Source organism: Uloborus diversus, chromosome 2 (assembly GCF_026930045.1).
Source record: "Uloborus diversus isolate 005 chromosome 2, Udiv.v.3.1, whole genome shotgun sequence".
NCBI lineage: Eukaryota > Metazoa > Arthropoda > Arachnida > Araneae > Uloboridae > Uloborus > Uloborus diversus.
In genome coordinates this window covers 85,430,182-85,443,335 of record NC_072732.1, presented here as the reverse complement: position 1 = coordinate 85,443,335, position 13,154 = coordinate 85,430,182, and the positions used below count along the sequence as shown (strand labels likewise).

General features: G+C 31.9%; 1 protein-coding gene across 1 annotated transcript; it reads left to right on the top strand.

The window, feature by feature from the left end:
* The first annotated feature begins 11,673 nt into the window (after positions 1-11,673).
* On the top strand, positions 11,674-12,135 carry LOC129216390 (uncharacterized). Its single transcript, XM_054850605.1, has one exon. The coding sequence runs from the start codon at positions 11,674-11,676 to the stop codon at positions 12,133-12,135; it is 462 nt and encodes a 153-aa protein (XP_054706580.1).
* The last annotated feature ends 1,019 nt before the right edge of the window (positions 12,136-13,154 follow it).

Below are 13,154 nucleotides of genomic sequence, written 5' to 3'. Positions count from 1 at the left end.
CATTCAATCATTTACTAAATCACTTACGTATTAATTTATTAACTAACTTATCTACACTCTATCAAATACTTCACCTTTTAATTCACTTTTGCTTATTTTCTTATTCATTCACTATTTTATTCGTTCATTTATTTTTCCCTCATACATTATTTAATAAGTTTATAATTTCATATTTTTTTTTACTTATTAAAGTATCCTTTTATTTTCTCATTATTTTGTTAAAAAATATTTTTCTGAATAGAATAGAACATATTTCGTTCGGAACAGATATCATTTTTCACTTTGCCCCCACAAGAAAAAAAAGTGAAAATTTTCCTTTTTTTTTTTTTCCTTTTTTTTTTTTTTTTTTTTTTTTGAAGGCACAGTTTTACTGCCAAAAATCAAAAATAGTTTTAATGCAAGTTTTAATATAGAATACAATGTTTTTTTTTTCATAAACTGTAATTTTCAAAACATATTTCCAATTTGTTCGTTTTAAAAAAGCTCAGTCATCTTAACTATTTCACTTTGTCCCACATTCCGTTACATATTTTATTAGAAAACTTAACAATAAGTTAATATATTTTAAAGTACATTTGACATTACTTTAATAAGTTTATAGTCAATTAATTTCAATAAAAAATATTTAGATAGTTTTGTGGGCTATATTGCACGTGTTAGCACATATATGGGAATAAGGGCAATAGTTCAGGGCATAAACTTACAGGGGAATTATTTACTATTTAAAAGCAATTTTTATTTATTAACCGACTTCAAAGGTGATTATGTATTCGTCTTGCGGCTGTTTATGCATGTTTTCCTATTTTTATTTATTTATTTATTTATTTTTTTGTACTTTGTTCGTGGATTTCGTTTAACCATCAAATGTACATGTAATGTTAATTCATTCTGAAATTGGGGATGGCGCTACTGTGTGTGGTAAAATCATTCAGCAACGGAATTTCTATTTAACTTCGAATGTTTTTCTAAAAACAGCGTCCACTCTGCGTTTTTCTCTAATGCAGTTTTCACTTGTAACTTAACAATATTTGATACCATAATACGTAAACAGTCTTTATAAATAAATAATTCCAGTCTGATTCAACTGAATTCGACTTCAAGATCAAAACATGTGCTGTTTGGTTAATTCATGACTCTGTTCATCCCCCAAATCTGATTTCACACTCGCGAAACGAAAGCTTTATAGTAGCACCTTTCGCCGCTTTTGAAATTGGACAACAAAATGAAATTATTATCGAGTCCAGTTTGACTTTGATCGAAGTTATTTGTTTACGTTTGGGGGTTGGTAGCTTGATCTGTTTGTTTAAATGTATGCTTTGCTGTCGCACAGGTTTCGAGAAAATTGATTCCAGGAAAACATTTTGTTGAATTTTGGAATTGCAACTTTTTCCTATTGTAATCATTTCGTCAACAAATTTTTATTGATACTATGTTGAAGGTAGCCCTAAATACGGTAAACGCACACAGTAAACTCTGATTCTGGTTAAAGCCATCTTTAATTCATTACGAAATTCGTATTAGGGTAAGGTCTCCAGTAACAGACAAGGGTAAAGTAACAAACAGTCATAAGATTGGATTTAAATAATAAGCCTTTTGGCGGGTAAAACTGATGTTGCTGTGGCCCATGAATAAAGTGCAACCATATAGTGTTATCCGAGGGAATTTAATGAGCCAGTTGGTATTTACAAGGCAGTGGCGGAAGGTTATGAATAGTCACCACGAGGTCAGCTGGTGTTTCATGTTCATATGAATTTAATAATGCTTTAGTTCTAAAAATAAAAGAACTTTTGTACATTTTGAAAATAAAAATGGAATTTTGTCTATTACGCATCATTTTCTCATTCTGTCTGTTGCTAGGTATAATCAGATGTTTTGGTGTCTATTACTGGTGGTCGGACTTTTTTTTCGAAAAGAGAAAATACTAATATAATTAACTGATTCAGAGGATCCCAAAGCAACCAAACGTCAGATGAGATGTTGTTACATGCGAGAAAAATAGTTTAAAAAGTCTAAGTACATTAAAATGCTCAGAAAATTGAGCTAACCTGAATCTAGTCTCCATTAATATGTGTGTATAACTCATAAACGCTTACAGGTTTTCTTAATTTAAAGTTGGAGAACTTCAACCTTGATCTTAAAGGTACATAATAAAAAAAAAAATACGTGAGTTTCAATTGAACAGAGAAAACAAACAGGTGTGTAGATAATTTTGACTTTTCACCAGAAATTTGGACACATATTTTTACAAAACATGTTATAAATTTAAGTAAAGTATTATCTGTGCATTACACGACTAAATAGATAATCTGATAAAATGACATCTCCAGTATTGTTCTTGTCCTTAAAGAGGATATTAAATTCCTTTATCCCTTGTTAAAACTAACTGTCTTAAAAGTTAATTGGAGAAAAAAGATAAACTATGTTTCCCCCTTTCTGGTAAAACTTTTCAGTACTTTAATACTTTAGTATAAGCTCAATTGTTTTTGCCCAGTGTATATAAAAAATGGTGCTACACGTCTGAATTGTTGAAGTTAAGCTTACAGTTAGCTTAATTTCTCCAAAGTAACACTAAACAACAAACATGTGTTGTAACAGCCAATCAAAATATACACTGTCGATGAATAAAAATAACTAAATGAAATAAAAATAGCAGAAACGTAAATCAATAAAAATGCATTTGTTGTTAAAGGTACGCAGAAGTAAATAACTATGTAAGCTTAACGTGAACAAGGAAAACAAACAGGTGCAGTTAAACCCAATTGGCTGCATACAAGCACATAGCTAAAACAAGATTACACAATTGATTACCACAAATTAATCGAGGTATTAACAGTACCTTACATCTTATTAGTTTGAAGTAATAAATTATCTTAATAGGATTTGGGTTTTGATTTAATGAAAGCGTCAAGTAATGTAATTACGTTATGGAGAATTGTGTTATTTCATAATGAATACTAATCTTATTCTTTGCTCTCAAAGTATATCAGTAATTTTTCCCAAGAAAAGTATAAAATCACTAATTCCATTCTTTATACATGAAGTCTAAAATATTTTCACACATATTTTACACATTTCATGATTTTTTTCTAAAAGGTTACCGTGCGCAAGCTAAATTATAAAAAAGTGGAGCGACAGAGTAAGATTTTAAAAAAATACTTAAACGCAATGCATAAATTTAGAAAGGAATAGAAAATAAAAAAATAACAATATAAATGAAATTTTATTGAAACTAAACGAACTCCTAGAAATCATTCGAAAATTTAAAACCTATACTTGTATTTTTACAGTGGTTTGTTAAAGGTCGGCTTTCATTAATTTTCAAAATTAATTTAAATGGAGAAGAATACGTCATTTTCCAAAAAAAAATCAATTTTTGTGTGGTAACCTGCGATTATATATATATATATATATATATATATATATATATATATAAGTAATTTTATGTGGTGTCGATGCACTGAATCCCAATTTTCAATCTATTTGCATCTTTTACTTAAATGTTTTCTTGCAAAATAATTTTACACGTATTATATAATTGCGAGTATTGCACCACCAAGGTATTTATTAAACTTTTTTTTAAAAGATAAAGCTACATTTAACTTACACAACTTTCTGAATTAAGTTATATAATTACTCTTTGGACATAAAATGCCGGGGGATTTAAAATGGAGTAAATTTAAATTAATACAAAAGAAAAAACACATTTTCGATATTTTTAAAGTCACATTTAATATACATTGAAGCAGTGAGAAGCAAAAGGATGTAAGTGGCAAAATTAAATATTTCGAGACAACCAGTACACATGGTAGGTGAACCTCTCCTCTGTCTTGGGGCAAAATATGGTACTAGTAGCCCTGGTAGGTATTGCTGTTCAGCATCATTTAGAAAAAAAAACAATGAAAGCCTACCCAGGATGTTATATTTAAACGTGTTTCACTCAAAACTTGAAAATATGTCCATGTTGCTTCTCACTGCCTCATTTCTTTTAATAATTACTACATAATAAAATAACATTTGAAGAATATTCTGTAAAATTTCCATCAATTTTTATACAGAAATAAGCTATCAACAGCGACTGTACGCGGCCATCACACAAAATTTAATTGCATAACTAAACACTAGATCAAACAGAAATGTAAAAAAAAAAAAAAAAAACTATTTATCAGTTAGTAAGTTTCTTCAGGTAAGAATGTCAATTATTTCACTTAAAATAAAAATAATAAAATCTAACAATTTCACAACAGCAACATTTTCATTTTTTTTTTTTTTTTTTTTTTGACAAGAAACCGGTATTTTGACTTCTATGTGCTGTGAAAAATTGAAAATCAATTCAAGAAAAGGGTTTACTTTCGGTTAGCTGACATTTCAAATTTCCTCCCCCCCTTAAACAAAACAAAAAGGGATGGCTGAAACTGAAAAACATTGGGAAAGGAAATTTCTCGCTGGCGAAACTGGGGAGACACAACGAAAACAAACTCAACGTTGTTACCTACGGGAACGAATCAACTAATAAAGCAATTTCGGATTTTTAATTTCAGATGAACCAGTCTCGAGTTATGATGGCAAAGCAATGAAACTTTTTTTTCTTCCTTTTACAAAAAAGGAAGTATTGTATTGGCGAAAAATCGACCTTAATTTCCATTTTGCTCACCCCCAAATGAATGTTGAGTTTTTTTTTCGACCCGGAGAGTTGCCGTCAATGTCTCATAGTGTCAGTCTTTTCCATGTGTCACGAACGGTTGTTCCTCTTTCTTTTAGACTTATTATGGTCATCGCGTTAATACTCCCGTAAAATGAAACCTTTGCCACACAAAGACCATTCTGCATTTGGGTTACTTCGGTTTTAGGTCTCTCACATTCCAGTGATTCATCAGTTCTTCATTTGAACGCTCGATTTCAATCTCGATTATACGCGAGACAATCAACAATCAGAAACATGTATTTTCTCAGTAAAAAGCAAATACCAATGGTTGTTGTTGTCGTTGTTGTTTTTTGTCGAAAGCTTGTAAATTTAAACTCAGTTATTTTGCATGAAATACACCGCCAGCTCAGTCATTCCAGCCGAGGACTGCAGTTTCGTGCTTATTAGCACTCATCAGCTCGGCATTGGAAAGTGACTGAGCTGGAGGTGTAAAATCTCTTAAGGAAGCCAAGAGTACCATACAAACTGGTAACTAATACAGAATTAGCAATGACCAGACGAGGGACCGAAGCAATGGTTCGGTTCAACTCGAAGATTGAAGGCAAGGCATAGTATCTACATATATAAAAATGAATGTTTGTCTGTATGTCATCCATGAACTCAAAAACTACCCGGCAGATTTGGCTGAAACTTTCACCGTTTGTTATTTTTGGTACTGGGAATGTTTATAGACCAGTTCGAAAAAGATCCGATCGATAGTTCCTTTTTTATTCCAATTTAAGTCACAATCCATTGGATAAATACGAATAAAATTATCGGCTGCAGAAATTAATTCGCGTGAAAGATCTCATTGATAAGAAGTTAGCTGTTGCCATTTTTCTTGAGTTTGAACAAATAAATTCTTTCTTTATTGTTTTATGGCTTTTCATGCAACGGGGGATTTAAAACTTTTTCTTTTTGATATTTTTAGCGATTGATTGATCTTGCAAACTGCGTGAGTACAAAATTTGAGTATAGTCACGGCTTCACTTGATACCTGGACCGATTATTATGAATATTGCTATATATATATATATATATATATATATATATATATATATATATATATATATATATATATATATATATATATATATATATATATATATATGTATTTTTCCACGGAGAAGGTGCATAATATGCTCATTTAAGCCACTCGCCACCAGGTGGCACTGCAGAGTAGCAACTTCTGCCCTGTTCAACCGATTGTCATGAAAATCAGTATAATGATGTATTTTTTTGTTGGCGTAGCAACGTGCGTCGGGTACAGCTAGTATACCAATAAATAAAACCAAGATAACTGTATATTGTATATACAGATTTTTTTTCTGCTTTTTTCATCGTACATACGCTTGTTCTTTATTGATGTTAAGTTCTGTTGTGCAAAAATACCAACATTTTTACTATTCTGTATAAATTTTCACTGTTAGAAGACAGTATTATGCATCACTACAGCTAAGTTTTTGAGGAAAGGCAATTTTTACATCATTTCCCCTCATTTTAGCCCTCTTATGGTTTATCCACGATTTTTATAATTTGCGCCACTTGTGCCACCCAATTCCGATAATAATCGGGTTGTTTCAATTGCTGTCCGTTGTGACGATCTTTTTGATCGTTCAACTCGTTCTTTAGGGCAATTACACATAGCCTGACTGGTCTCCCTGTGGCAGGTGATTTTTTTTTTTTTTTTGGTACTCATTCTGAAGTGTAGATATGTTTTGCCTATGCCGAAATCAACTGGATGGTTTTGAATACACGCAAGGCCTAAATACTAAATAGATTAACTAGGCCTTGGGCTAGCGTTCCCACTCTTTAGAGGCCACCAAATGTCTAAAGTTGTTTGAGACAATGGCCAAAATTGTAAGGTTTGACTACAGGCGGACCCCGAATCAGTGTTTGGCCTAGAGCCGGTTGATATCTCAGTTGGTCCTTGCACAGTCTAGTCTTCCAAGAGAGACACTCCACAAGTAGTTTTGGTTTAATTGAGTAATATTTGATCACGTTTTCAACATTTTATGCAATATACTTAAATATGGGACACCAATGTGTTTAGATATGCTTAACATTTTACAGAAATACATTATTTACAACATCGTGTACAATTAACAATGTAAAAAATAATTATAATTTGAAAACTATGGTACTTTGTGCATTTTTTAATGCTGAAGTTTCTAAAAGTTACGAACGTTTTACATTCATTAAGTATTATTTATTGATGTTAATTTTTGTCTGCTTAATGCCGCTAATCTACTTGGAACACCCAATCAATAAATCAGAAAAATTAAAAGCTTCATCAAAAAAATAGTTAAAATTATTATTCCACAGTCGAAGCTTACGCTTTCCATTAAACACTCTTTAAAAGTGTTTTCACTTTCTTTTTGCATTAAGTTTTAACGGTAAACAAATTTTCTGCAATTAAGTTTTCCAAGTTCCTTCTTTTGAATTTGTGGAATAAGTTAAATGTTTAATGAAAGTCACACATCTGCGAGTAAGGAGTAGGAAACTTTCATTTGATCGCAGTAAAATGTTTCAATTTAATTATTAAGCCTCAGTAACCGAAAAAAATAAAGTTAATTTTCGAAATCATTAAAAGAAAATTTAAAATATCAGTAATACTAAAAATAGATCTACACGAAAATAATAGAATAAGATAGAGTACATCTTGTATTCCTTAAACTTTCTTCCAGATTTTGATTAAAATGATTTCACGAAGATACAAAAGAAAATTTGAGAAAGAACATCACAAAAAAAAAAAAAAGTTATCTGTTGGGAAGCACGCAAGATGGATTTGCGAAACTTGAAATTTTAAGTTCGCCTGGAGAAAATTGCAAACTCGTTTTTTTTTCTTTTAAATGTATATGGTTATTGAATTGCTAGAAAATACTCTTATTCCTAATTTCGATGGGTTTTATTGAATTTCTTGCAAGGACGCTAAAACAATACATTTTCTTTTTTCTTCCATTACGTTGCTCCTTTGTATAAAATCTATTGTCGCTTCTTCAAATCACAATTTATCTTTTGATGTTTTTATTTTGTTGCCAAACCCCTACGCATCCAAAAATAATTTGAGGTATGTGACTTAAATTAATAGTTTTACATTTATGTTTCAGTTTTCACAAAACCCAGAGTGAGAACATTTTACAAGTTTCCTCTGTAAACTTTTTTTACTCCCTTTTACAAACAAGGAAGTATTGTATTCGCAAAAAAAAATTTCACTCAAAAATTGGCCCTAATTTGCATTTTTCTCGCCCCCGAATGAATGTTGAGTTTTTTTTTTTTTACCCGACCACACATGGATCCCCTAGAAACGTACAGACACCCGAAATATCCAATTTGACGACCCCCGGGTTAATTACAATGAATTTTCTCGTGACGTCCGTATATGCGTATGTATGTGAGTATGTGTGTATGTATCTCACATAACTCAAAAGCGTTATGTCCTAGAAAGTTGAAATTTGGTACAAAGACTCCTAGTGGGGTCTAGTTGTGACCTTTCTCTTTTGGTTGCATTTGGATGTTTCTAAGAGGATCTTTTGCCCCTTTTTGGGGGGAAATCATTATTAATTTCGATGTAAATTCAAGTGGTGTAATAATTTGTCGGACACTTGGCAATATATCGCCTGCCTTTTGTCGCCAAGTTTTGTTGCCAACTTCGCGACAATTTCTTTTTTTTTAAATTTGGTTTCAATTTGGCCACTGTTAGTGATATTTAGAGAGTAAACAATTGAATCACATTAAAATTGTCAATAATACGGAAAAGGCATTAAATTGGAGTAAAAGAAAGTCATGTGATGCACACATCAGCTCGTTTTAACTTAATGTATGCAGATGATTTTTTTTTTTGTTTTTGTTTTTTTGAGCAATCACGATTGCTTATTTTTCTCACTTGACAGTTTTGAATTCCTATGATTTTATTTCCCCCCCCCCCCGCCTCTCTCTGCAGCACCACCGTCGGCCGGCCGCCTCATGATGCTGCTCCTATAGCGAAAACCGTTTCCAGGTTGCGTCACTTATTTGCCTACACTTACACATACACCTACACACACAAACACATACACATACACCTACAAACACAAACACATACACACACGCATACATACAGACACACATACACACAACTACCCACACGCACACAAACACACATACCTACATACACATACACATACATCCCACACACAAACAAACATAACCCCCCCCACACACACACAAACACGCCTACATACACACACACACACACACTCGTGATTGCGAAAAACATAATTTGAATTCAAGATGTCAAAGTTCAAGTTATTCTTTTTTTTTTTTTTTAACATTGAGCACTTGAAGCATGTGTTAGGTAAAATATTGATTAAAATGTGGCAGATATAGGAACAAGCCTAAAAAACATTGGCAAGCATATTTGTCTCAGAGCTATTTTGCACTTTTAGGATATTAGAAAATGTATTTTACAGGGTACGTTGCAGAAAATCCACTTCCGGCAACGAATGAAATTTTAGCAAATGGGCTTTAGAACCTTCGCATTTAAAGCATTTAATTGCTCCAATAAGATCATTCCTATGCTCACGAAAAGTAATTACAAATCTAAATTTCCTGACGTCGCAGGGAGGAATTAATTTTATCAGACATCTGTTTTCCATTAATGCCTGCGATTAGTGCTACTATTAATCTACTGCGTAAGAAGAAATGCTTTCGATCTCGTTTTAAGTTGACCTTATGCGACATTTGAAATCGACATGAAATTTCTTTGAAATTGAACATTGCTTTCAATAAATCAATCATCGTCGTTCAAAATCGTTTGTACAAGAACTTTTTAGTCATTTAAAAGAAGTTTTTAGAAACTGAAAAACGAAAAGTTATGAATTAAGGCAACTACAAATTCCATATTTTTTTCTGATGAAGCACGTCTACATTGAACTAACCGCATTAAATAGTTTTCTGCAAAACAGTTTAAATAAATTGCACAAAATAGTTTGTCTTTCAAAATTTTTCACTTTATCGGATCTCATTGCTTAAAAAAAAAACGCTTTAACTCACTGCCAACTATATTTTTATTCGTCATCAAATGATGTAACTGAAATACGGCAAAAATAATTATTTAGTTGAAATGTTTCATAATACAAATAAAATTTGCTTTTAAATGTCGCTTCAATGGCTAAGAATATAATAACACCTTATGAGTAAGTAACTTATAAGCTAATTTTATAATTTTCTATAATAAATGAAATTCGGCTTTTTAATGATTGCGAGCCATAAAAAAAATTAAAAACAAAAACATCTAACTTGTTAAAAAATACTTACGAGGTGTGGCAGAAAGTTGATGCGACTGGCAACACTGCAAGTGAATAACTGCAGAAAAACACACATAAATTACACAGAAACAGAGATTATATCTCTTTGGATTAAAAAAAAAACCTATACCATAACTTACGAATATTTGAGGACTTTAAGCTGGTTTTTTAGTCACAAAAAAGATTTAATTAATGATAAAATTATTACTACATGAAAATAACTTTTACTTCTGCATGTAACTAATATTTTTCCTCGAAAAAAAAATACTTTTATACTTTTAACGTTAAACAAACGTATTATTTATGTAGTTGTATCTTCTACTAAAAAATGCTTTTACTTCTACTTCAATAGAGAACGTTCTTACAGTATTTACCTAAAAAAGAGTGAAAAATTCATCTTTATTGTTAGCAGTAAAGATAGAGTTTAAAATTTTTAAGAATGCTTAAATCTATTTTGTTCACTACTCACACTATTCACAAGTATGCATTTTTATTTTATTACATCTTATTGCTTATTTTATTTTCTCTAAAAGCAATTTCAGTGTTTCAGAAGCGAACGGAAAGTTACACAATAAACAGCTCTTAAAAAACAAATTTTTGTCTTGCCTCAAAAAACTCAATTTCTTCTCGTGAATAGGTTCGAATGAAAAACCTATTGCATTGCAAAAGGAGTTTGAAAAGAGGAAGTTTCTTCACAAGGCTAAAATAATTTTTGTTTGTTCAAGAACATAGTATGCACCTATAATGGACACAAGATTGGGATCCTTTTTCGCTATGTACGACTGGGAGTCGAAAAATAATTTTTTCCTGTTGAATGTGATCAGAGCAGTGGTCGGAAGTAGCGCGCTACAAATATCGAAACTATTGTAGTAACATATTTTCTGAAATGACACATAACAGTATGAATTTATTTTAAGTGTTCTTAATTTTTAAAGTACGTTTAACCTTTATCTTGAAATTAAAGTCAAATTTACTGAATTTCTGGACTTAGAATTTGTCTTTGAAAGTTTTTTTGTATCTGCTTTTAAAGAAAAAGATGTAAGAAATATTTTATTGGCGTTATTTAGTAGCCAGAGGGCATATATTTTATTTCAACTTAACAAAATATTTCCAATTATTATTTCTTGTGAGTTATTTTTATAAGAACCGACACGTTCCCATTTGGGAACATCGGCGTTTAGAGTATAGTATTTGAGGGGGATTTTAGTCAGTCGCGGAATTTGAGTGTGATTCCTCTTTATTTCAAATATTTTGTTGTAGAAGATCTGTTTTGTGTTGAATATGCGTGCTCGGTTCTTTCATTCACGAACATACATTTTTTATCAATCAGCTTGCCCTTCACACCACTATTCTATTGTAAATATGACCTTCACACCCGCCTTCATGCATTCTCTCTATTATAAGTAAATCGCGTTTTCGGGGTTGGGATTCTTGTTTCCTACCCTACTCAATTTCTATGAATTGTATGTGTTTAACACTTTTAAAATGCATCTCGTGACTGACGGGTAGATAAAGATAAGGGCCTTTTATGAACATTGACCAGTCTCATTTCATCATTTCATTTCATTACTCGGCTCATGTGCGTTCTGTTTCTTTTAGCGAGTCTCATACGTACCAACGATTTTGTTTTTAGACTCAGAATAATGTAGTTTTAATCTATTTAGTGTTTTTGAACTATCATTCCGTATAAACAGCAATCTAGAGATGCCTCGCAAGTTTTTAACGTTAGAAGCTGCGTTAGATTATTTCCACAGCTTATCCAACAGCGAACTTGATGACGAACATGAGCATGATCTTTGTATTTTGCTGCCTGATAAACACGCGAGTCTGAGTAATGAAGAACACATAAACGATGAAGCCTTAAATGAAGTTCATCCTAAAGATGTCTGCGGCCATGTTGACTTGATGTTTAGTGATGAAGATACAGGTTCAAATAGTTCAGATGATCAGCTTCACAATTCAGGATATCAAAAGGGAAACACAACCTCATGCTCGACTCCAAAAGCAAAGAAGCGGAAACAAGAACCCTATCCCAGGTGGGGAAAATATGCTAAGTTGGAAGAAAATCTTCCGGGAAAAAAACTCGAAAAATTGACTGAAAAATTCCCCGAGCTTCAGGCAATGGATCTCCTGCAGTTATTTTTCAAAATACTTCCTCTGGATTAAATGCAACATCTAGCTGATATATTAACTCTCAGTGAAGGTGTCAAGCAGACCTGAACCTAAATCACATCTTCCTGTTCTGAATTTAAAAACAGATAACCATTATCTTGTCCCCTTCGCTCAGAGACGTTGTACGGTTTGTCAGAAGAGCGTGTGAAAACGGGCATTGAATGTGAAACAAGACTCCGCTCATCTTGCTTCCCTCAATACCATGGACAATAAGGAAGAAAAAGTGTCATTCAGAAGAGAAAAGTATAATAGTATGTAAAATAAACAAAAATGTTCATCTTTTTTCATCCATTTCGAAGTAATAAAGTTTCGAGATCAATCCTCCCGTTTACTTCATTCCAAACGCCGATGTTCGCAAATGGGAACATCCTGAAATTCCTATTTAAAAAATTTTTTTCGCCAAAACATGTTTAGGTTAGCTATACTAGAGGTAAATTGAGACATTTAAGCAAAAAATTAAGAGTAAAAATTAAAAATTTGAATTACGGCGTTTAAAAGGTTAAAATATATTTTCCCCATCAAATCTATTTCATGTGTGTATGACACTTTAAATCAAAATTATAGCTGGGAATGTAAGTTGATTGGTACGCGAAGGTTCCTTACTGAAGATTTGCGATACCATTCTGACTATGGTTTTTTGGAGTTTGGAGTTTTTTGGAATAACCCTAAAAGTTACTCTAATTGTTCATGCTTTTAACCTTTGCACCTCTCAAGCCCTTCATAAGAGTGTTAATGGCTAATGTAATACTCTTTACCTCTAAATAAAAATAATAGCTTTTAAACTATCAAAAACTGAAAAAAAAAAAAAAAAACTGGGGGCAACTTTTCAAAAAAGTGAAAGATGATGAACACTGAATGCTTAGATGCCCTTTTTAGCTGGTTAATTTTGGCTGGTTAATTTCCATTGAATATGAGTATAATAACATAACTAAACTATTTTACTCCATTGCTATCCGAAAATATTTCGTTGAAATTTTATTTGATAGAATTTGAAAAGATAGCGGATGTTTTCT